At 54.7% G+C, this 25,235-nt stretch overlaps 1 protein-coding gene across 5 annotated transcripts in view; it reads right to left on the bottom strand.

The window, feature by feature from the left end:
* Positions 1-16,421: 16,421 nt before the first annotated feature.
* TSPAN14 (tetraspanin 14) overlaps positions 16,422-25,235 on the bottom strand; it is a 57,779-nt gene continuing 48,965 nt past the window's right edge. For all 5 annotated transcript variants that reach the window (XM_045437857.1, XM_045437854.1, XM_045437855.1 and 2 more), the window contains 5 exons: positions 24,982-25,152; positions 22,942-23,067; positions 21,753-21,797; positions 19,318-19,437; positions 16,422-18,248 (listed from right to left, as the gene is read on the bottom strand). In XM_045437857.1, coding sequence (XP_045293813.1) covers positions 18,177-18,248; positions 19,318-19,437; positions 21,753-21,797; positions 22,942-23,067; positions 24,982-25,152 — 534 coding nt within the window. In that variant the 3' untranslated portion in view covers positions 16,422-18,176. The remainder of the gene's footprint in view (positions 18,249-19,317; positions 19,438-21,752; positions 21,798-22,941; positions 23,068-24,981; positions 25,153-25,235) is intronic.

Genomic DNA, 25,235 nt, shown 5'->3' with positions numbered 1-25,235 from the left:
TTGGGTTGCTGTCATTGATCTTTTTGTTTGTCGCAGGTGTCTGGAGATCACCGAACAGAATGGTACCGTGTTTTCTCGGAGCCCTGAATCCGAAGCACCCTGGACAGAGTGGGTGTCCTACCAGGGGGTAGGACTGGGCCCCCAGACCCTGTATTCCCACAAGGTAGCTGGGCTTCAGAAGGTAAGTAACCTGCCTATGGCTACCCAATCCACGAGTTGCCACCTTGGGACTCTACCCAGTTTTCAAATTTGACATCCACCGGCAACTGTGACTCTTTCGATGGCTTAAAAATGTTACCCCACCAGGAGAAAACAACAGAACAGGGTCTGGCACCGGGGGCTGGTAGGACTGGTGACCTTCATGTCCCCTTTCCTCTCCCCAGAGGACCAAAGGTGGATCAGACACCCAAGGGTGACGGAACGCAGGTGTGAGCGGGTCCTCTTCTCCCTCTGCTAGGTTAACACACAACAGAATAATTAAGCTGTTGGGATGAGCTTCAAGCCACAGGGTCAAAAGCAAGTGCGAAGGGCCAGGCTGCCCCGCCTTCAGGTCTAGCCGGCTTGCTGCAGTGTGACCCCGACCTGGCGGCCTCCACACAGAGGCTCTGGCCACGCAGAGCCCTGGGCTCCCACCCCGCCCTCTTCTCTGTCCTCCCGGCGCAGACATTCCGGCCACTCCCCCACCTGTGTCCTGGTTCCCTTGGTTTCTTACACCGACAGCCTTCCCTTGCCTGGGGCACAGCTCTCCCCGCCCTAACCGGGGCTGGGTGGGAGCGCGGAGTCCAGAGCAGGGACAAGGGGGACAGGGGCACGAAGAGAGTCCAGCCGCCTGCTGGCAGCCTCCTTCTTTCTTCGGGTAGGGGGGAGGGCAGGCGCCTACAACGACAGCGGGGGGCGGGGGGGGGGGGGGGGGGAAGTACGCAGAGCAGGAAAGGGCTGGCTGCGAGTGCGCCTCCGGCGGGGTGGATCTGATGGCGTCCTCGAGGCGGCCACCCTGCCGGGAGAGGGTGGGTGACGGCCGGAAGGAATGACCCCCGCTAGAGCCCCGTCTCGTGCCGCAGGGGGCACGGTGCTCCGAGGCAATCCCGGGTCGGTGGGGCGGCAGGCCGAGCCTCCGAGCGCAGCCCCGGCGCCACGGGATCGACTTTCTGGAAAGACGCGCTCGCCAGGAGCTGGTGGGAGCCGCTCGGCCTGCTCCGCGCCACCTCCCACCAGCCCCCTCCCCGGCGGAGGACGCCGCTCGGCCCGGCCTGGAGCGCCCCCTGGCGGCCGGTGTGGGCGCCGCGAGCAGCCGGGGAGCCAGCCTGGCTGGGAGCCCAGGGTACCCGGCGCGAGGTGACGCCGGGATCTGGGTGGAGGGGCATCCCTCCCCCACCCCCGACGCCGTGCGGCGGGGACACGGTGGCTGTCAATGGCCGCTACCCCAGGGGCAGGGGCCGCGCAAACGAAAGGAGTACTGGCGACTAAAAACGAGGCAAGGGGCCCCCGGGTCTACAGTTGTCTGACGCTTTTCAACTGCCCTTACTTTGTTTTCTTTGGTCATTGGCCGATGTGATGTGTTTAATATTGCATCCTAACGCAATTCCTTATGTGGCGGGAGTACACGCAAGCAACGCTGTGCAAGGGACTGGAAACCACCCGAATGTCCCTCTATGGGGTGGGGTCTCCCCAGTACAGAACACTACACCTGTCACAAAGGATGATGGGTCGAGGATGTCCGCTTTGGCGAGAGAAGATGTCCAAGGCAGATAAAACGAAAAGGTGACCCGCAGAACGCTGTGCACAGCGTAATCCATTGTTTCAATTCTGTATGTGATTACTTTTGTGTAAACAAAGGAAAAATATGGAACACACACGTGGTTTCTTGCTTTCTTCTTGGAAGGGGAAGAGAGGCCGCTATAGACCATTCTGTATTGTTTTAAGTAAGATAGATGACTGAAACTAAATGTATTTCAAAAGTCCTAGGGGCGCCTGGGTGGCGCAGTCGGTTGAGCGTCCGACTTCAGCCAGGTCACGATCTCGCGGTCCGTGAGTTCGAGCCCCGCGTCGGGCTCTGGGCTGATGGCTCAGAGCCTGGAGCCTGTTTCCGATTCTGTGTCTCCCTCTCTCTCTGCCCCTCCCCCGTTCACGCTCTGTCTCTCTCTGTCCCAAAAATAAATAAAAACGTTGAAAAAAAAATTAAAAAAAAAAAGTCCTAAAATGTGGTTCTAAAACATTGGCCTCCACACCCGCCCCCACCCGCAGGGCGGAGCGGAGGCAAAGCCAGAGCTCCCTGGCTAGGAAGGCTACAGCGTGGGGATTGGTAAACTGCTCATGTCACCAGAGGTTCCCAAGCCCCTAAACCACTTGGAGGCATTTTCTCAGCTCTGGTACTGGTGCGGAGAGGAGTCTGGAGAGCAGGAGGCAGGGAGGACAGTCAGTGGACTTTGGCCAAAGTCTAGGAGAGAAGTGATAAGGACTGTACGGGAGCTGCCAGTGGGGACTAAGGAGGGAAGACTTGGGAGACATTTCTTGCCCCAGAGCCTATCAGGTTATCTCTGCATCTGCTTAAAGTCCTTTTCAGATTTAAATCAGATCGTGGCATTCTCTGCTCAGAGCCTTGCGCTGGCTTCCATTTTACTCAGAGTCCAAGCCCAAGTCCTTAAGGGGGCCCACCAGGCCCTCCAGGATCTGCCTCTCCACACCCCACCCCCCAGATTAGCCCTCCCACCCCTCTCCCTCCGCTGGCCTCCCCCACTTTCCACAAACACACCAGACATGCCTCTTCCTCAGGGCCTTACCCCGGGTTCTTCCTTCTGTCCGGAAGCCACAACGGCTCATTCACCTCCATCACCTCTTTGCTCAAACTTTTAACTCCTCTGTACTCTTGCTCGTCTTTTATTCAACTCAGTTTTTTTTCCCTTATTACTTACTTTGCAAAATACCATTTTACTTATTTTGTGTTTTTATCTCTACCTATTAGATAGCCCTCAGTGCCTCTATTACTGCTTAGCATGCACCAGGTGCTAGATAAATATCTATTGGAAAAGAGAGAATGGGGACGCCTGGGTAGCTCAGTCAGTTAAGCATCCAACTTCGGCTCAGGTCGCGATTGCTCAGTTTGTGGGTTCGAGCCCCGCGTCGGGCTCTGCGCCGACAGCTCAGGGCCCCAGAGCCTGCTTGTGATTCTGTGTCTCCCTCTCTCTGCCCCTCCCCTGTTCATGCTCTGTGTCTGTCTCTCAAAACCAAAACGTTTAATTTAATAAAATAAGGAAAAGAGAACGAAGGAAGGAACTTACAAGGTAGAACTGATTACAGCTTGTGCAAATCCTGGGGAGGTGTCCAGAACAGCACTCTGAAGGGAGGTTGCTGGGGACTTGGACGTAGGAGACATGAGCAGATTGGCTAAATCTATGGGGCATTAGGTAGACTGATTTCTATAGGCCACCTGCCCTGGCTGTCCCCCCATGCCCTAATCACATGGTCCCTTGAAGGCAGAATCAAGCCATGGCCAGAGAATCCCATCATCTTAGCCTCGGGAAAGCCTGGGCACAGCCACCACGTAAGGACCACATAAGAACCCAGGAGGGTTCTCTTATTCTACTCACCTCCCCTGGCACAGACACTTGGGGAAGCTGCTTCCAAGAGCACACTTAGGATCTCAACTTGGTCTCAGTTTTGCAATCCAAGGGCTCGGTGAAAGTCTACAGTAGTTTCTGCCTTGTCACCAGCTAAGCGCCACTGAAAAATTGTGGCCATGAAAACCGACTTTTAACTCCTCTAGTAAAAGTGTCCCTGAGAAGGGCAACAACTACTTAGAAAATACAATGTGAAAAAGATCCCATTCACAGTAAGAACCAGAGATGCGATGCTGGCAATGGATTTGACAAACGGATTTGACATATGGGTGGGGACCCATATGAGGAAAAGTAAAACTCCTCCCTGAGGATATGCCTAAGATTTCTGGGGCTATACTGCCAGAAAATGTCTAATTCATCCGTGTCAGTTGGCCTCCAGTGTGGCTCCCAATGACTCCCTGCTTCCTGGTATTCGTGACCTTGGATAGCATATGACCCCATAGCATTTGACATATGACCCCACATATGTCAGCGCTGGTCTGTGCCATCACTAGAAACCACCAGAATGGTGATCTGTCACTTTTGACATTAGGGTATAAAGGACATTCTGCTTCCCCTTCGGGTTCTCTTTCTCTCACCACTTTGGGGCAGCCTTGTGAGCCCCACGTGGTAAGGAACTGCAGTCTCCCACCAGCAGTCACGTGACCGAGGTTGGCAGGGAGATCTGGGTAGGAGAGGCTGCAGCCGGGTCCTGCACTTTCACTGCGACTTCACCAGAATCACCCAGCTACGTTGTTGCTAGATTCCTGACCCTCAGAAAGGGTATGAGATACATACGTTGTTTTAAGCTACCCAACTTTGGGGTATTTTGTTATGCAGCAATGTGTAACGAATGCAATATCAATTTATACATGTCATACAATTTCAGGCCAACTCTGAAAATCAATTGCGAAGTGGGGGAGAAGCTTGATACAATAATTCCCAAGTTAAACAAAAGAGTGAATAGATGAGAACAGCCTAGAAGACACAGAGGCATACTGAACTCTGCACTGCCCAATTCAAACTTATCAAGCAAATATCTCTGTTCTGACGTAGGAACAGGCAGATTGAAGTGCGAAAGCCCAGACACATATCCAAATATATGCGTAATTATTTAGTACACAATCAAAATGGCAGCTAATAATGGGGGGAGGGAATAATTAATTAGACCAGGAATAATTAATCAGCTAGATCCTTGTCTGTTACCTGGGATCCTACCAGGACATCCCTCAGTGGCCATGAACTCTGGGGGTTCCGTGGCATACATAAGAGTAATTACCGCAGCATTAGTCACAAGAGCAAACAGTTCAACGTAATTGATGGGTTCAATATATAAGGTTTGGATTAGCAAATCATGGCAGATCTATAGGACAGAACTGCCACTGGGAATATTTGTTGACGCACAAGGGTGCTTGTTATGTGCTGCTAAGGCAGAAAGCAGGTCGTAAAGTAGTATGGGTAGTATGGTCTCAGTTTTATGAAGGAGGAAAAGAATATTTTAACCCTTACTGCCTTCTAAGAGGAGACTAAGCAGGTCCAGTTGAAAGGAAAGACCCAAGGTGGAAACCTTGCCAGGTCTCGCTCGCACACTTGGGAGGCCGCGCTGGGGCCAGCCGAGCGGCTGCACGTAACACAGGCCAGACTTCAGGTTCCGCAGGAGCAGAGATGACAGGGGAAGGAAAGAGGCAGACGGCCACACAACCCCAGGCTGTGGACCACCGTGTCTCAAATCATCACCAAAATGACTGAATCCTCAAAAGGCTTGCCATGAGGAGATTTTTACGGGAAAAACAAAATAGACCAAAGAAGCCTTAACCTTTATCCAATTCTGTCAGGACACAGGAGGGACAAAACAGAGACCGCTAAGGGGCACAGGAGTTGGAGGCACATGGGAGCGTGGGTCCCTGGCATTAGCTGAAATCACGGGGAGGGGCTTGGGGCTTTCTCCACCATGGAATTGGGAGGATCTGAGTACCTCTGAAGGGCAAGGACACCCACGCTGACATTGGGAAACAAAAAGACAACAGTATAGACACAATCACACATTGATAATTACGGCAGCCGAGCCCAGGCTCGCAGCCGGCCAGGCCTGACCTCTGGGGCACTGCCTCTCATTTCCACGACTCATTTTCCTCTTCTGCGTATGTGGAAGTGATCAGGGCGCCACAGGGGGCTTCTGTCAGCACTAAACACGTAAGGGGAGTCACGTCAGAGTCGGCCAGGCACACGGGAGGTGACCATGTGAGCTCTGTCTCCCCATTCCTTAATCTGGGACCTGGTTCTTCACTAAATTGGGGAATCAAAATATTAGGTGGCTGTGGAGAGCCGTGGCAGCTAATGCTGTCCGCCCAGCGAGCTGCCCCAGACCCCTTGTGGTGTCAAGGAAAAGTCCTGAGTCCCAGACCCACGTGTGACTCAGGCCTGGGACTGATATCCCCACACTGGGAGAAATGGGCTGACTTTCTAGCACAGTTCTGACTCGGGGCCGCTGGTCTTCCTGTTTCCCCAGAGCGGAGAAGGTCTGCGTGCAGCAGAAGAGCACAGGGTCAGCATGCGGGGAGAAGCAGAGATGCTGACGGAGGGAACACCCTGGCCATGTGAAGTCCCGTCCAGGCCCCCAAGGCCCCACTTCCTCTCTGTCTGGGAACGTCCCACTGTCCCTCCCTACCCTGGGAACCAATAAACCCCTCCTTTTGCTTAACCTTGCTTGAGGTGAGGTCCCTGCAACCCATGTGTCCTGACCACCCCAGAGGCTTGGCTGCCTCTGCTTTTGTCTTACCAAGGATGCTTCAGAGGTGGACAGGACAGGACGTCAGGAAGGGGAGGCACCCGGGGCAGAGCCTCTGCGAGGGCTCTTCCCGAAGGTCCACTTCTCACAGGAAGTCCTCCCAGACCCCAGCTCCCTCCCTGAACGCAGCCCCAGTCCGACTTCCTCTGTCTCCCTCCAGGAATCCGGTGACACAGCAGAGAAAGTGGCAGTTTCCAGAGGAGGCAGAGTCCCTCATGCCCGTACACAGCTCGCGGAGCAGGACACTCTGGGTTCTCGGGGTGGAGAAGGTATCGAGCCAGCTGCTACCTCTGCACCTGCCGTCTGACAGACGGATGACCTACACTCGCCTGCACCCCAGCCCCCTAAATCTCTCCTAAAGCCCCAGTCCTGCTAATTAGAAAACACTCCGCTCCATCCAAATTCCCCTGGAACGAGGCCACTCGGCACAAAAATAACAGATCGGCTAAGTCACGGCCCAGGACTGGCTCTTATTAACTCAAAGGGCAAGAGACAACTCTGGAGCCCCAGATGGCAAACAGACTTACACTTCGGGCAGCTGCCCACGAAGCCCTCCCAAGGTCCCCTGGTGCCTGCTAAAGACCACACAGTCTGTCAGCACTGCCTGGGGCACCTCTCAGCTGCAGACACAGCCACATCCAAATCACAGGCCCAGCCACACCAGGCCCCGAGACCGCCCTGACCCGTGAAGAGAAGCAGTGTGTGCTTGCCTCGCAAGCAGCTTAGAACTCCCGGCGAGGCTCTCCCCAGGGAACCCTGAGCCCCCACCCCACCCACCCTCAGGCCCCATGCCCTCCTCAGAGAAGGGAAGGGCTGCTAAGATTTCCTACACGCCCACTGGACTGTGCCACGCGCTTTCCTACCCTATCTCCTTTACCTCTCCGAGCAAGATGATGAAGCAGGAAATTGTCTTACCCCAAGGTCGGCTTTCTGGTCTAGGCCAAACAGCTGCCAGTGGATCCAAGACTTAAACCCATCGTGCTGAGCCCGTAACGTGTTCCTCCCCTCCCAGCCCACACGCCGGGCTCTTGTCCTGAGTTGGACAGTCTTTCGAGGGCCATGCAGCTGTGCCCACACCTCCCCAGGGGTCAACCCGGAGGGCACCAAGAGCTCAGTGTGCCACGTGACCCCCCTGATCTGCTCCCAGGCCACATCTCGGGCCCTGTGGAGCCCACACACCTGCCCAGCATGGTGAGGTGCCCACGGCCTCCAGGCCGATGAGCAGTGAGGTGGCTCAGCAGAGGCGGTGAGCTGGGCAAGGCCCTGGGTTCCTTGCAAAGGGAGATTCTGGAAGTCAGGAAACCCAGTTCTGGTCTTCATTGCCCCAGGCGGTGGGACTTGGGACACAGACCTCCGGTGTCCTTCCTCTTCTTCCTGGGCATGAGGCTAGAGTTTTGCCAGCCCCTTGTTTGTTTCGCTTTAATCTTTTAATTTTTTATTTTATTTATTTTTTTTTTAATTTTTTTCCCAACGTTTATTTATTTATTTTTTTGGGGACAGAGAGAGACAGAGCATGAACGGGGGAGGGGCAGAGAGAGAGGGAGACACAGAATCGGAAACAGGCTCCAGGCTCTGAGCCATCAGCCCAGAGCCTGACGCGGGGCTCGAACTCACGGACCGCGAGATCGTGACCTGGCTGAAGTCGGACGCTTAACCGACTGCGCCACCCAGGCGCCCCTAATTTTTTATTTTAGAGAGAGTGTGTGTGTAAGTGTGAGTGGGGGAGAGGGGCAGAGGAAGGGAGAGAGAAAAATGCCAAGCAGGCTCCACGCTCAGCATGGAGACCGACGTGGGGACTCAATCCCACAACTCTAGGATCATGACCTGAGCAGAAATCAAGAGTCAGATGCTCAACGGACTGAGCCACCCAGGCGCCCCTTTACCAGCCCTTCATAATTCAATGTGGCATCTGAGTTCTGGCCAATGGCATGCGAACACAGGTGGTGTGCAGGCCACTCGGGCTTCACTCCTAAGATTCCCCCTCCCTCCCTCCCTCCTCACCCTCTTCCCCCCCACCCCCCACCAGCCGACCAGAGATACTCCAAAGGATACTTATCTTTCAAAGTCACCAAAGTTCAGGAGATGCTTGCTCTCGTGGCTAGTCTCTTCTGACTCTACCCTCGTGCAATGGTCCTCAAACCTGAGCATGCATTAGCATCACCCAAGGACTGGTTAAAAAGATTACTGGAGGGGCGCCTGGGTGGCTCAGTCGGTTGAGCGTCCGACTTTGGCTCGGGTCATGATCTCGCAGCTCGTGGGTTCGAGCCCCGCGTCGGGCTCTGTGCTGACAGCTCAGAGCCTGGAGCTTGCTTCCCGTTGTGTCTCCCTCTCTCTCTGCCCCTCCCCTGCTCGTGCACGCGCACTCTTTCAAAAATAAACCAACATCAAAAAAAAAAATTTTTTTTTTTGAGATTACTGAGTGCCATTCCCGAGTTTCTGACTCCACAGGCCTGGAGTGGGACCACAGAATGTGCACTTTTGACAGGTTCCCAAGTGATACCGCAGCTGTTGGTCGAGGGACCACACCTTGAGAACCCCAGCACCATTGCCTAAGCTGCGGTGGAAGTAAGATCCCCAGTTCACCGAGGACACGGGACCGGTTCCCGGCTCCTCCATTAGCGCTGTGCTGCCCTGCTGATCCATTACGCAGCATCCGTTACAGATTCTCTTTTAATCCAGAATACCACCAGGGCCCGCCCACCCCCTGCAGCTTCCTAGAATCACTTTGAGATGCACAGGGAAGGGAGGTAAACTCACTTCAAAACGCAGTTATGCTTGAAAAGAGACTCAAATGTACACCTTACAAACAAGAGGAGTCCCAGGAATTGTGCAGAAGAAAAAAAAAGGGAGAAAGACACTGAAATCTGCCACGGTGGTTGTTCCAGGGAGTGAAGCATCGAAGATGGCCTCATGGTCAGAGGAGGGGTTTCTTTTACGACGGCTTCTGTTGACTGCAGGGGAGCTGATGGCATGCTCAGAACCCAGGTGATGCCCACCCTCTTGGATTTGGCTGCTGGGTGGGTGGCGGGGCCCTCAGCTGAGATGGGGGAAAGTGGAGAACAGTTTGGGGTGTGGGTGGGACTCGGTCCTGGAGGAAGAAGACAAATTCAGTTTTGGACATGGTTCCCGATGTGTCTGCAGGAGTGGCCGGGGAGACGGGCTAAAGCAGCTTTGCTGACGCGTAGGCTCTCAGGGCAGCAGACACGGCCGGAGGACCTAAGCCAGCCAGCCAGCCAGCCATCGCTGAGAGGGCAACCCGTGCCCCCAGGACGCCTCCCACAGTCCTGGACCTTTACTTAGGTAAATGTAGGAGATATTCTAACCCCCAGAATCCATTTCTCACAGCGAGAGATTGGCTCCTTTGGATTCCCTGCCCGGGTCCTATTTTCAAAAGCGAGCTGTGCCAGAAAGACAAGAGGTGCAAGGAAATCTTTTTTGGAATGAGGAAAAAAAGATTCTGGGCGTCTCTGGCAGAAAATCCTGCCTTGTTTAGAGCACACTCGTCCAGTTATTTGATTCTAGGCTTTCATTACCTTTGAGCTGCTTTACAACTAAGTTATGAGTTAACACAAAATACTTCTTGTCTACGGATGTGCCTAACTGTACGTAGGAGAATGAGGCCCAAGAAAAGCCAATCCCAAAATTCCTTTACTCCATATAGGATCTACGTGATTTCTCTTTCGAACTGTTAATCTTACCAGCTTCCTCGTTTAAATAAAATTTTCGATACGTGCATATGTAATATTATATAAGTAATGCTTTTTGGGGGGGATTATCTCTAGCAAAAGGCACACTAAAGACCACCGCCTCTCTCAGAGATGGGAAGACTGGTGGTGGTCCATGCAGCACAAAACCCATTCTGAGTCCCACCCGTATCACCCCTACCAGGAGGTAGGTATCCAGCCTGGGCTCGCATACCTCCAGGGACGGGGTGCAAAGTCCTTCCTAGAGGCCACTCCATCTCTTTCCATATAGGACAACAGCTGTGATTTTAGAAAGCAGGGGAAAAAAAAAAAAAAAAAAGGATCTAAAACTACAAGAAAACACAAGACCTGGGCCCAGTCCCCACAGACAGATGAATGGCTGCGTCCCAACAACCATCTACAAACAGGGCCGGCAGTCCTGGCCTTGCAGAGGCACAGAGAGGCTGAATCAGCTGGGCAGGGAGGGTGAGGGCTGCCGAATGTTTTTTGCCGCAAAGATCTCCTGGGAGCAAGCAGGGCAGGGGCCCACGTGCTTGACTTACATGCACAGCCAATCCCTTCTCCCCGGCTCCTGGTTTCCATCCTGCTGAGGCTGCCCCACCACGTGGAAGAACACCCTCACGTGTCAGAGGTGGAGGGGACACAGATGGCCTCCTGGCCTCAGGCACTCGCTCTGAGGCCTCGGCGGGCCCCAGAGTTTCCCTGGGTGTCTGTTCTTACCAGAGCAGGACCAGATGGGGTCCAGCCCATCCAAACGCGACGTCCTGCCGTGTGTGCGGCTTTATCTCCTGCAAGGACTGCTTCCGGGCCCTGTCCTGTTTCCCATCCCAAGCTCCTCGAACCCCTTTCTGCCCACGTCATCCCTCCTGGGCCCCCTGAGGGCAGGCTGCGCCGCTAGGCTGATTCTCCCGTGGGGCCCCGGTCCCTGTGAGGGGGAGGGCCGCTCTGCTTCCTCTGGGGGGCTCCAGGGACTTCTGGAGTTGTGGTTTCCAGAAGAACGCACACTCCAGGCAAGAAGCAACACCCTCTCCTCCCCCACCCTGTATGCACACCTGTATGCACAGGAAGCAAACAGACCTTAACCTCCAAATGCCTGCTGAGTCTCCCTACGGCCCTCCAAGCCTAGTTCCTGACAGGACAGAGGGTCGGCAGGACGGAGACAGGACAGGCAGCTCAGCCTGGGGGGTGGGGGCAGGGGTGCACTGGCAGCTACGGCAACTGCCCTTCGATAATCTTGTCAGCAGTAATTTTGGAGCCACACACTGAGTAATCAGGACCTCTGTTAAAACCCTCTACCCGCCTCATCTAATCCCCAAGGCAGCCCTGTGTGGGGGTATTACTATCCTCATTTACGAAAAAAAGGGCCCAAGGAGGTTAAGTGACTTGCCCAAAGCCACATGGCTAGTGAACGGTAGGTGGCTGGGGAGTCACGGCTCTTCAGTAGTTAACTGAATATCCCCGGACACCCTGTGACATGAAGGCAGTCATCTCTACTTCTCAAATGAAGAAACCAAGGCATTAAGTTTTAGTGGGGTTTTTTTTGAGCCCAAACTCAAACTCAGGCTCAGGCCTCTTCTTGCCACAGCACAGGTCCTAACCCAAAGGAATCCGGGTCCAGGATTTCCCCTCCTCTCACGTAATGGCTTTGGTTTTATTACCTGGCAGACAGGGGAGATGGAGGAACCCATCCCTGTCTCCACTGGGGTTGCACGCCCACAGAGCCAAGACCTCCCCTCTTCCTTCCCCGCGGATCTTGGCTTTGCCCCCCGGCACGTACCTGCCTCTGGGGAAGTGGCCAAGCAGCAGGCGGCACCCAGCGTGGGTACCGCCCTTCTCCAGGAGCACGAGCCACCGAGCCGCCAGGGGGCAGCAACCAGGCAGCGAGCTGTCTGGACCCCGAAGCCCTGTCCCGAGGAACCGGGGCATTCAGTGAGATGCTGCTGCCCCTAGACTCCGCAAGCGTCAGGTCATGTCCTAGAGCTTCAGCCAGGCTGGCCAGGTGCCAGGCTCGTGTCTGCCCAGACTCTGCAGCTCCCTCCCTGTGCAACCTCAGGGACAGCACTGAATCTGAGTGCTTGTCCTCACTTAACAAGGATGCCAGCCAAAAACGAACACTTCCCACACGACCAGCCATCTCCCGAGGCAGAGACGGATGCCTAGGGCTCCCTTGCCCCTCTTGCTCGGCCTCTCCGTGGAGCTTGTGCTGTTGTAAGGCCACAGGCTACTTACTGGGAGGAGTCCTTGGAGAGACATCAATCACCCCCCCTTCCATCTACCCCCCTGACCCAGAGCCAGGACCATGCTGGCATGCCCCAGCCCCCAGGACCCTATCATTACAATGTTAGTCCACCTCCCTGGAAAGCTCCTTTAAAAACATGTTTTTCTTGCAAACCCTTCTAGGAAGTTGTTCTAACAACAAAATACCGTAGAGTTTTTATAAGCCCTTGTAGTAACAAAATACCACACCAACTAAAACATCTACCCACAGAAGCGTCATGACTGTTGGCGGCCTCCTCCATGCTCACCCCCTTCCACAGGAGTCTGTCGCCCGGCCAGATGGTTTAAGTGGGAAGGACAAGTCGAGGGGGTCCCGGGGTGGGGATGGGGGGCCTTCCCTCAATGGCTTCACCACCGTGTCCCCATGACAGTAAGGCCCGAGGGTGTCTCTGACGGGTCTTCCCTCCCTCTACCTTGGCTGATGGGGGCACCATGGAAGGCACAGGAGAGAATAAAAGAAACCAGATCCTGTCGGCGTCACTGAGCCACTTGGATCAAAACAACCCCGAAACTCACCCCACCTCTGGACTTTCCAGCTTCAGGAGCCAAAAACCTCCCCTCATTGTTTAAACCAGTTTGAACTGGGTTTTCTGTTACCTGTGACTGTAAACCTACTCCCCTGGATGGAGCAAGGTTCATTCATACGCTGGCGGTCCCCTGATGGGCAGTGCGACCGTGAAAATGCACCGTGGCTGGGCATACACTTGTGGACAAAGATTTCTGAGATATGTTAGGTAAATCAGTTGTGAATGCTACATAAAACTGATTCTCATTTGTATGAGAAAAGATACTTGACCATGCATGAACATTTTCTGGAAGGGTACTTAAGAGTGGCGCGCGCGCGCGCGCACACACACACACACATAATGACTAGTTTTAAAGTCGTGGGAGGTGATAAAAGGATAGTCCAAGGTGATCATTTATTTTGCTAGTTATTAAACCATGCCTTTGAAGCCCCTGCGGAAATACGAGATGCGGAGCACAGGAAGAAAGCGGAATGAAGAAATAATGATCTCAGACCTTTGTGAGTTCTGCTTTATTTTCCTCCTCCTCCTCCAAAGCTGGGCTCTCTAAAATTGGTAACTTCACCAGGCCAGGATCCACTTACAGGTAGCCTTGACTTTTTCTAAGTTATTCCACAGTCCTTATTCTACACCGCCCATTGCGGGTTTCCCTGGGTCACCCCGGAGACCCCAAAAGCACTCTGAGGATGAACATACCTTTCCACTGCAGCCTCAGAGGAGGAAACGCCAGGTCTCGCTGAGTTCCCAAAGAGCCAAAATGGCGCCAAAGGTATCCGGTTCTCTGGATTAGAGAGCGCCCGGACGAATGAGAACTGCAGGAGGCCCAGTCAGCCCTGGAAGGCCAGGCAGCAACCTCTTGAAAAACAGACACAAGCCTGTGGAAGCATCTTTACCAAGATCCATCATTTGGGACAAGTCACCACGGTTTAGGGGCAGACAACCCTGTGGCCCGACACCAAGCGGGATCCTAGAGCTGGAAACGCCCACCGGGAAGGTCACACAGCCATTCCACTCAGCCGGTACAGCTGAAGGCACCACACCTCCAGGTGACAGGGCCAAGCAATTGGTGCCTGGGCAGGACCTTCCTAGGACAGGAGGATGCCTTGGGTGCTGGGACCGCTGCAAAGCACCTCCCCTTTCTCCCTGCCTCTGCAGTCCGTGCTCCGGTGCTGCTGACCAGGAGCGAGCAGGTGGCCCCGGCTACCGAGACTGAGGCCTTCCCTTCTCTGCTGGCTCTGACCCAGCCTCCTCTTCTGGGAAGCTCTCCCCCCGGGGCTCCCTAAGATCGCAGAGGCCTACACTCACGCATGCCCATTACCACCCCAGCAGCAGCTCCCACGTAGTATCCCTTGGAGAGAAGGCCATGTCCGACGCCTCACTGCCCGGCACAGAAAGCCCTCTGTGGGCCTGTTGGGTGGAGCAGCTCTGGCCTTACAGAGAAGGGAGCCTGCTGCCCATGGCCAGGGCCTCAGGGGCAAGGTGGGGCCGAGCACCTGTTAGACCTGTACTTGCATAAGGCTGAGCACCACATTCTCCCAAATCCAGGTGTGGAAGCATGAGCGAGCACTCCCCTGCCTCGTCCAAACGCCTGTTGACCTACGACAGAGCCCCGCTAGTTTGGGTAATCTTCAGGAAACTGCTCCTTTCCAGGCTTGCCCTCGGTGTGGTTTTGCTCAGCAGGAGTCAGACATTCAGCCAGACATTCAGAAGTCGGGGCTGGTAGACACCAAGCCTATTTTAATAGGTACGGGTTCTGGGGGGCAGGTTTCCAGAGTCTGAATCCAGACCTTCGAGATCCTCAAAGGGAACTCCCCTTTCTCGGAATCGCACATGTCGGGCACAAAAATGGCTTCCTCAGAGCTGTTCTGGTGACTGAATGAGTTTTTTAACTGTTAAGTACCCGGAGCACTTCCTGTGTTCCAGGACCCATTAATGTTTCGTCATTCATGCGGGGAAACGGAGCACAGGCTTCCCACGCACCGGCACAGATGGTTATCCTGCTCAGCTCCCAGCCCTGCCCTTTGCGTAGTGGGAACGCCCGGAGACTGGTGAGCTGGGCAGTGGCAGGCGAGGCTGGCTGGAGGTGTGACAAGAACGGGCAGGAGGGGGTCAGAGACCTGGCGAGCCTGGGCCACAGAAGCGGAGGATGTTGAGAAGGGGCTGATCCAGAGTGCCGGGAGCCGCAGAGGCCAGTGGAGTCTGGTGCCTGGGCAAGCAGCCTTCAGTCAAGGAAGGGAGCGGTGGGGAGGGGAAGGAAAGGAAGGAAGGCGAGGGGGCCAAGGCAAGCTTTCTGAGATGGGGAAACATGTAAGAAATGGTGTGCGAGGGAGATGAGGTGGGAAAACAAATAACGCAGGGAAGTCCTGCAACGGTGTGAGCAGGAGGGGGCACAGGAAGGACAAAGAAAGACCCGGAAACCTTAAAGTGGGACTATATGGGGGTTAAGAGGGGGAGTGCAGAGGTCACACCGGCCTCTACGCAGCGTGGCAGGGCAGGGAGTGAGTAGGCTGTGCGGAGAATGACCAGGAGGCTGTGCTGTGGCTTCGTACAAGTCGTTTCCAGTTCACTGGAGACCGCCACGCATGCACCACTTCCCCTGGTTTCCTTTCTCTTCTCTCATCCAGCTACCCCGAGGCCGAGGAGATGGCTGAAATGGCCAAAGAGTTTTGTAAGCTAATCGAAAACCAAACTGAACTTTGAAAAGTCATGGCTAGACTTCCCCCTGAACTGGGCTGTGACCTGTAGAGACTCACAAGGGGTCCAGCCGCCAGGTCGACCTGGATAGATGGGGTGGCAGGCGCCATCGCTCCTGGGTGTCCACGCGCCGGCATCGAGGGTCTGGCGTCACCGTCTCCCCCAGGGCAGGATGGGTCAGAGGTACGTGGCCAGGTGGGCAATGCTGCTCAACCTTCACAGACGGGCCAGCGGGTCCAGGACAGCAGTGCCCAGATTCCGACCCAGCGTCCCCAAGTGCATTTGCCTGGATCGTGCTGCCAGGGGGCTGCACAGAGAGAGCCTAATGCTTTTTCTCCTGGCTCTACAGAGTCAAAGCTCTGCCTCTCACTGTAAGCAAGCCACAGGCCAGCTCGTTCCGGCTATAACCTCCACACAAAGGATGACTGAAAGCGGCACACAGAATCTAAAAAATCACAGGGTGCCTGGGTGGCTCAGTCAGTTCAGTGTCTGACTCTTGATTTTGGCTCAGGTCGTGATCGGTTTGTAAGATCGAGCCCCACATGGGCTCAGCGCAGAGTGTGGAACCCACTTGGGATTCTCTCTCTCTCTCCCTGCCCCTCCCCCACTTGTGCTCGCTCACACTCTCAAGGTACATAAACCTTAGAAAAAAATCTAAAAAATCACTTGACGGAAGTTATTTCAGACGGTGCCAACCATAAACTGGCTTTACCGTCCACCATCCTGTCGTGCCCAGCCACACCCAATCCCCCTGGTTCCCTCAGCAGCCGAGCTTACCACAGAGGTACTTAATGCCATCATGATGTCACCCAAAACACAAACAGCCAAGACAACAGCATTAATACAAAGATATATTCCATAAAAGAGTTTGGCGGTCAAAGAAAAGCATTACACTTCCTGAAAACACAAGCATCCTTCTTCCTCTAGTCTACAGAGAAAACTGTAAAAAAAAAAAACAACAACAACAAAAAAAAACTGTATCATAACATCATCAACAAACACCCACCAGGATACACCACACTAGCATGTACACTTCTGCAAGTAAGTGAAGGTAGCACTCGATCCCTGAACGATGAGGACAGAACGGGCACGAAATCCAGAGAAGCGTTAGAAAGTAGCCCAGAGACGCACAAATGCCCCAGCTGTCCCTGGGGGGGGGGGGGGGGGGGGGGGGGGGGAACCATTCAGTACATCAGACAGACTTCATTTCCAAGAGCAAGCCCCAGGATAGCCCTGCCAGGAAGGGTAGACACGGTCACCACAGATATCCTGCTTGGGGACAGTGGGGGGAGGTCATCACAAAAGTTAGGGGAGGGAAAAAAAAAAAAAAAAATTCCCGAGCTTCTACACAGCTGCAGGCTGGGGTCTGCGGCTCCACGCAGGAGCCGGGCTAGATTCACTCCAGGGGGAGGCAAATGCCAGGCCGGCCAGCGGCCCTGACCACGTGGCCTCGAAAGCTGCCCTGGTCAAAGGTTCCGGGCCGGCTCTCTCAGGCTGGGGCTCCTTGGCCTCGCAGCGGGGAGGGGGGGAGGTCAGGATTCAAGTTCCGGATGACAGTTTCAGTAGCACCAAGACCAGAAGACGGTGAGGCCAAGCAGGGGAGGGGCGCGGGTGCGTGTGTGCTGGGGGGTGCACGGAGGAAGGGGGAGCGCGCGTGTGCACCTGGGTCATTAGGGATGAAAAGGAGAAGCTGATGGGGTTGGGTCTTGAGACACTCAAAGGAACTGAAAGGGATGGCTTCAGTCCCAGACACCGCGTAAGGCTGCTTAGAGGGAATGCCAGAGGAAATGAAGAAATGGTGTGAGAACATTCTTATCCCTATAAATAAACTATTTACACGCTTTAAGAAAAGAAGAGCCGACTCTCAGAGGAGAACCCTGCCCATGCCCCCGTGCCATCTGGGCATAATGCTATTGAGACGAGGGGCGGTTCCTGCCCTGGAAGGGGCGGCAGAGGAGGTCCTCCGTGGCACCGGTCCACACATGGCTCAGGCTTACTTGAACGTGGCTGAGGATCCTGCAAACATCCCCGAGTCGTGCAGACACCACAGGCTCCGCTGGCACAGTCCACTTGTGTCCCTTCCCCTCCCCAATTACAGGCAGCACCCTTCTGCCGCTGGGAGAAGCCTTGTCCGTGTCTTCTGGTCCACCCCCCCCCCCACCACCCATGTCCCACTCACAGCAGATGGCTGCCCTCCAGGCCGGCACCGATAACATGAGTGGGGCAGTCAGGGTGCCCCGCAGACATAGTCGGTCTCCAGGAGAACGGAGTCAGGCCCCCTTCACAGCCACAGGAGCCTTCTGTCCCTCAGTCGCCAGCCCCGCTTAAAGACACGTTCTCCGTCTCTGGGTAGACCCCAAGTGGTGGCGGGGGGAGAGCGTCTCAGTCACAAGTTTGTGCGGGTTACGGGGGGGGCCCTCAGTCTTCAGCACCAGCAAACAGAAGCAGAGAGGTCGTGTCACGCTGATGCCGAAGACAGGGCGCCGGCTCTGGCTGGGTGCATCCACTTCCTCCCTCTAGACACGGAGTTGACAATGGGGAAGGGCTCTGGCCTCCATGGCGTGGCTCAGCTCTGCTTGCTCACCTCTGTCCCTCAGAAGTGATGGCCTGCCTTCACGGCCTCAATGTCCGAGATCAAGGTCTTCGCCAGGAAGATGCCAAATATCTGAAAGCAAAGCCGGCAGAGGCTGTCAGCGGTGGGGCCCGATGGGGGCGGGCAGGTGCAGAGGGCAAGGCAGGCCCTGCCGTGCACATCAGTCCCACGTCCACTCTGCAGACGCTCAGGACGCGGCAGAGAGACAAACAATTGGGCCTGTGGCAAAACAAGACCAGCCCACCAGTAAAAACGGAGCCCTGAGGTCTACTTTGCTATATCCCAAGGGCCTAGAAGGGGTCAACGGCAGGCACCACAGAAGCAAGATGGACAGTTCACCCTGCCTCCAACATGACCATGCACGTCACATCCCATAAGCTGGGACACACTTTGTACCCAAAGTTAAACCTAAAATAACAGAGCCACCTGACTGGATTTGATTCAAAACAATAAATCTTGACATTTCCTGTAAAGCTGGATTTCATAATAAAAACAAGGTTCTCCCTGATTTTAGCTGTGCTGATATCTGACCTTGGTGACCGGCGTAATCAGGCGGGAAGACTGTTTTTCTACCAGGAACAGACGAATGTGAACTCAGAGACCTTCAGAATGTTGCTTTTTATTTCCCCTTTAAATTCTCGTTATGGTTTGGATTTGATGAGCCAGCCTTTCTGAAGTCTGACTTCTTTGCTTGTGTTGCAAGTACATTTGTTCTTTCCTCTTCTAGATGCTTCTGTGTCTAAGCTTCCCTTTGAGATCATTCAACACACACTCGCGGAATGAAGGAGGAAGGAGTGTGTGGACAGCTGGCGGCCCCGGGGCCACTTCGGTCACCCTCTTCATGGCAATGTCAGAGCCAAACATTTTCTAAACAATGCACTTGCCACACAGGAGCAGCAGCCGCCCCAGAGGCCACCTGGGAGCTGCCAGCGTCTCTTCCCAAGCCCTGGGCACCCCGGGGAACTCCTGGTTTCTCTGATGCGCTGAGTTCTTGGCTTTCCCCCACCCGTTCTCCCGGCAGCCACGAGCCAGCCTGCTCATTGCCTGGCCACCAAAGTCTTTCCAGGCCTAAAATCTGGCTCAAACGAACAGGCATAGCCCACAAGGACAAAGGAAGCCACAAAGGGCAGGGAGAACGCACCTGTAGCAGGGAGATGGCGATAAAGACACCAGCCACGATGTAAATATTGCGTGGAAGCCAGCCCTCCAGTGCCTGGATGCACCCTTTTGTGAAGATGGACTCGTCCCACTTGCTCTTCAGCTGCAGGGAAACACCACTGACCTGAGCCCAACACACGCCAGACGTCCCCACCCCGGCTCCCCAGAGGGCTCCTGTCGCGGGCAGGGCGAAGCTCGGTGGGAGCCAAGGTGCTGCAAGGCGGGTGCCAAGGACAAACAGAACTCTCCGGGAGAAACGCACCTGCCTGTCTCGGTCTCTGCCCCTTCCTTGGGCAGTTTGCATTTTTTACCCTGCCCAACCCAAGACTCCCTGGCGGTGGCCTGCACCCACTCCTGTCAGGGCCTCCCCAGACTGAAAGACAGACTGGTTTGGTACCCCTCCAGAGCCCACACTAGAAGGGCGGGGAGGGGCCTGAAGGCTCCGAGAAGGAAGACGCGCCTTTAAAGAGAAAACTGGAAGGATGTTCGGCATCTTCTGAGTCAGAGGAGTTGGCTGGAGAAGGAGGGGACCGTGGCTTCCCAGGGTGTGGCCCCCACCCAGGGAAGCTTGGCTCCTCGAGCCAGAGCCAGCAGGAACAGTCATAAGCAAAGGGGTGCCTTCCAATACTGACCCCTAGTGGAGGCTCAGTAGGCACACAGGATGTCTCCACAGCACACACAGCATGCCCTCACCCCCACCCACTCACATACAGCCTCACCCATAGCAACACTGATGGAAAAGTCATTCATTTCAGCGGTGGTAGGGGCTGACCTGTGGCCCCCTAAAATTCAGATATTGAAGTCCTAACCCTCAAGCCCTCAGAATGTGACTGCATTTGGAGACAGGGTGTTTAAAGAGGTAATACAATTCGTAACCCTTACCTTAACCCTAACCCTAAACTAACCATCTGGTGAGGTCTCTGAACTGCACATACCCTCACAATGTCCCTAACCCCCAACCCTAACCATTATTTTGGCCTGAAACTGAACCCTAATCCTAGATCTGAGGAAAAACATAGGTAAATAGTTATGTATAAAAGACAGATACAGGGGCGCCTGAGTGGCGCAGTCGGTTAAGCGTCCGACTTCAGCCAGGTCACGATCTCGCGGTCCGTGAGTTCGAGCCCCGCGTCGGGCTCTGGGCTGATGGCTCAGAGCCTGGAGCCTGTTTCCAATTCTGTGTCTCCCTCTCTCTCTGCCCTTCCCCCGTTCATGCTGTGTCTCTCTCTGTCCCAAAAATAAATAAACGTTGAAAAAAAAAAAATTAAAAAAAAAAATAAAAGACAGATACATATATCTATACATCCATATAATTGGAATACTACTCAGCCATAAAAAAGAATGAAATCTTGCCATTTGTAACAATGTGGATGCAGCTAGAGTATTATGCTAAGCAAAATATGTCAGAGAAAGACAAATACCATATGAAAAAAAGCAGGGTGGGGGGTGGAATACATTGAAATGAAGTTATCAGGGTGGGCCATAATCCAATATGACTGGTGTCTCCTTATAAAAAGAGATTAGGACACCAAAAGACACAGAGGGAAGACCATGTGGGGACATAGACAGGAGACAGCCACCTACAAGCCAAGGAGAGAGGCTTCTGACCAACCCTTTCCACACCTTGATCTGGAACGTCTAACCTCCAGAGTTCCAAGAAGACAAATCTCCATTGTTCAAGGCACCGTCTGTGGTACCTGATTATCACAGCCCTGGACCCCCCTGCAAGCGGCACTGAAACTGACAATGTGGGGAACAGGTCCATCCCTATGCAATGGAGGTCACTGTGGAAGGGGCTTCGGACCTCCCAACCTGGAGGGACACATCCCTAGTGTCCATGGCCAACAGGAGGGATGCCTATGGACTCCCCAAGATCCACCCGCCAGAACAACAGTCATCCATATCACCAAAGGCCACTGAGCAAGGTCTGGGGGGGAGGTAAAGGGGAGACTCCCTTCTCTTCACATCCAAGTGCACACCCGCTGTGGCCTGAAGAAAGCTCTGGAGGACTGAGCCTTTCTCCCGCCCCGAGACCCGTCTCCCTCCTTATTATCACCACCGCCTCTACACGGCGGTTAAGCCAAGCCATGTGCTCGAACTCCTATATAACAGACACCTTCTGGGACTCCAAGGAGCCATTAACAAATGTTAGCGTTTGTTCCCAAAACTTCCATCTGATCTCTTTCCCCTCATGCAGCAGCTGCTAGATTTTGTGACCGCGGTTGCTGGGGCTTGGCATCATGCCCATCACCGTTCCCGTGAGTCCTGCCATCAGCGAAGGAGGCTCTTCAGCTGGTTCCCAGCTTAGATGGCACCTTCCCTAGATTCCTCACTCCAATTTGCACTTGTGCTAAATCAGGAAGTTGGACCATAGGGGATAAACCTGACAAACTCAAAGTTGTATGCATAGGCGCTCACCTGGGTCCTGACATCATATCCACACTGCGTGTTCACAACTTTTTGCTGTAAGAAAAGCAGAAAAACACTGGTCATTTTTGTTCTCTTGAGAAGCCAGTGGTAGAAGGCTCTGGAAAAGTCACAACCAAATATCAGCAAACACCTGTACAAATTCCACCATAGCTCATGGCCTGCAATCCCGATGCCAAGTAACCTTTCATGCTAGGACAAAGGTTGCCAAACTACGTGTGAAGGGCTAGATCATTATTTCCGACCCGCCTACGTAGCAACTACTCAACAACTCTGCTCTCGTAGCAGGAAAGAAGATGTTGACGATATATAGAGGAATGCGTATGGCCGTCTTTCAATAAAACTTCATTTATTATGGACACTGAAACTTCAATTTCATACAACTTTCGCCTGCCACAAAATATTATCCTGCTTCTATTGATTTTCAACCATTTGAAAATGGCTGAAACCATTCCTGGCTCACAGATCACCCGAAAACACAGAGCAGGCCAGACCACGGGTCATAGTTCCACTTGCTCGATATTTCACCGTCACAGTGGAGACCTCAGGCGCTGGCCGTGCAACCTCAGCACACCGGAGCCTCTCCTGGGCTGGGGGCGCCGGCCATGTGGTCGCGAGGATGCCCTGCCTGCTCGGGAGGCCCGGGGCCCAGTACCAGGCACACGCACCCAGTACCAGTGCACCAAGAGCTGTGAAAGACTCAGTTCTTCTCAGGCTCAGTTCAGGCAAACATTCGGTGCTCCTTCACAGGTCACCCCCAGGAGCCCCCATTTCTGGAACCCAGGGACCAGGGCCACGGACCGAGAATGGAAACAGGTGAAGAAGAAAGAAAAGGAGAGAATTCTCCACCACCCCCAGATGGTGAGTACTGCCCACCGCCCCCGTGGGCTTCCATGCACTGGGCAAAGTTTTCTCCGGAGAACAGTGAGGAGCGCGGCCCAGGGCTCACCACGCTCGTAGCATTTTGTCCAGGCACCCTGAGTGACAGCCCCTCGAGGGAGGGACACTACTGGTTTTCTCCTGCCTCACTCAGAAGACTAGAGCCAGGTGGGCCATGCAAAAACGCTCCTGGGACTTTTACACAGAGGATTTCAGAGCAGTGGTGCATGGACAGAGCGCAGGGCACTCTCTTCAGACTGAGTCAGGAACCGCTCCACGCGCCCAGGGCAGGCCGACTCACCGCAGGGTCCGGCACGCAGCAGGAGAAGGGCACCCCACACTTCTCGCGGCTGTAGCTGGCGCCGCTGCAATTGAAATAGACGTTGAGGTCCCAGTCTTCAGGGCCATAGGCACCGCAGCACTGGTTCTGTGATCACAAAAGCAGAGAGCCATCACGGGCTCTGAGCTGGGGTTGTGGCCGCCCACGGGGTAGCAGACATGAGAGGTTAAGCGCACCTCCATGTAACACAGAGAAATCAAGGCCCGCCCCACTGACCTCCCGCATGCACCGAGATGCCCAGCATGGTGACCCAAGTAGCCCTTTATGAAGGAAACCAGGAAACCTTGGCCATGATCCCAACATGCATGACTGGCTCCCCCTCACCTCGGCACGGCACTCAGGTCCAGACCCTCCTCCCCTGGACCTTCCCCCTTACCTCCCCTCAGCCCAGAGCAGAGTCCTCACTCTCCTGAGGCCATAGTCCCTCTGCCGTAGTTCTCCGGGGGGGGGGGGGGGGGAGGGTGCCAGAGAGGGAACCCCTCCTTGTGGGCAGTGAGTGTGTCTTCCTCCCAAGGAAATTTCCAAGCTGGCCCTAGTTCCTTTGTGTGCCTCTTTACAAAAAACAGCTGCTGGACGTCTACTCCCAAGGACAGAACTGTGACTGGGGTCGGCCCCTGACCTGGGGTCTCTGCCCTCGCCTCCCCACCAGCCCCCATTATCTGGTGTTCTCGCAAAGACCATCCCCACTCGTCTAAAAAAAATGTAAAACCAAACATACGGAAAACAGCACGGTGAGGTCGATGGCATCCCAAACCGAGAGCAGATTCTGTTTTTACACGTGTCCTTATTGCTGACGTGGGTGTGGCGGTGATCGCAACGCACACACAACCAGGAATTCTGGTTGTCTTTATGTCTAAGATGAAATCCTATGTCCCCCACCCTCACTCTGCCGTGGTTCCAGCTGCTTTAACGATCACCGTGTATTTCACAGTGAGGAAGCTCTGTGATGTACCGAATCCCTCCAGATAATTGATTTTCAAGAATTTGCAAGGACGGCAGGGGCGACCACCTCGATGTCTTTCAGGCCAGTGCAGGGCGAGAGTGCCCCGCACACGGGACAGACACCGGCACGCCCGCGGCGATGTGACAACGTCAACACCGAACAGTGAAGGACAGACAGTAGGAAATGGCTGGGATGTGACCTTGCAGACGAACGCAGGCCACTATTACAACACAGGAAGGGCCTCTGGTCACATCAATGGGTTTTGCTGGATCCCAGGACACATGACATGGGGGTAAACAAGTCTTAGTTAATGTGAGAGTAGACTATGGTTATTTTTAATGCTTTCTTGATTATTCTCTTCTCAGAACCAGAGTGTTCCATATGAAGTCCCTGAGGAAGCGAGGTTTTCTGGCAGAGCACAGACAGATCAAACAACAGCCCTGCATAGGCCTGGCCGTGGGGAATAGGTTCTTCCCAGGGTGGGGATGGCTGTGGTCCAAGCCTCCAGGTGTGGCTGCACACTAAGGGGACTGAATGCCAGATGGAGTAAAGGCCAAGGCCTGGGACAGCTTAGACACCCCCCTGGAGACATATTCCAGGGAGGTTACATTCCTCTCCATCTGGGGAAGTTTCCTCCAGGCAGCTCTGCCCTCTTAAACAGGAAGGGGAAAAGGTCCCTGGGAGGAAGGGGACAGGAATAGCCTCAGACAGTGAGTCATGGGCCGGTGGGGGGAGACGCTCCACCCCTCGGTACCCATAGCGCCTAGGGACCTGCGGCCGCCTGTGTGGCCAGGGCTGGAGAGATCTGGGCCCCTGGGGGAGGGTGGCCACTGGAGCTGCTGGACTGCCCGCCCGATGCAAATGGGGGTGAGCACCCTGCGAACACATCTGAGCCGCCAGGCACCCATGAGCAGGCAAAGCTAAACCAACCAGAGGCAGGAGCGGCACCTCCCAGGGCCTCCCTGCACTACCCCCCCCCCCCCCCAGCCCAGCCTGGACCGCAGGCATAGGCAGGAAGCCCGTGCTCTACTGGGGAGGCCAGCATGGGTGGTGCTTACAGCTTTCTGCAGGGAGTCAATGAGGTTCTGCAGGTCAATGTCGTCCCGGTAGGATCTGATGTTGCTCTCGAAGAACTCCCGGAACCGGTCCCGCACCCAGTCCTGGAAGAGGAAGGCCAGCACGGCCACGGCCAGCTCCAGGAAGAAGATGAGCACGATGGTGCCACAGAACTGCATGGGGACGAGCGTGGGAGAGTCATCACATTTGCAGCCTCCAGGCCAGGCGCGAACCCTCGTCAGACCCAAGGCCACCG

This window comes from Leopardus geoffroyi, chromosome D2, assembly GCF_018350155.1.
Source record: "Leopardus geoffroyi isolate Oge1 chromosome D2, O.geoffroyi_Oge1_pat1.0, whole genome shotgun sequence".
NCBI lineage: Eukaryota > Metazoa > Chordata > Mammalia > Carnivora > Felidae > Leopardus > Leopardus geoffroyi.
Note: the sequence above shows the minus strand (reverse complement) of the source record. Positions and strands in the feature narration are given on the sequence as shown.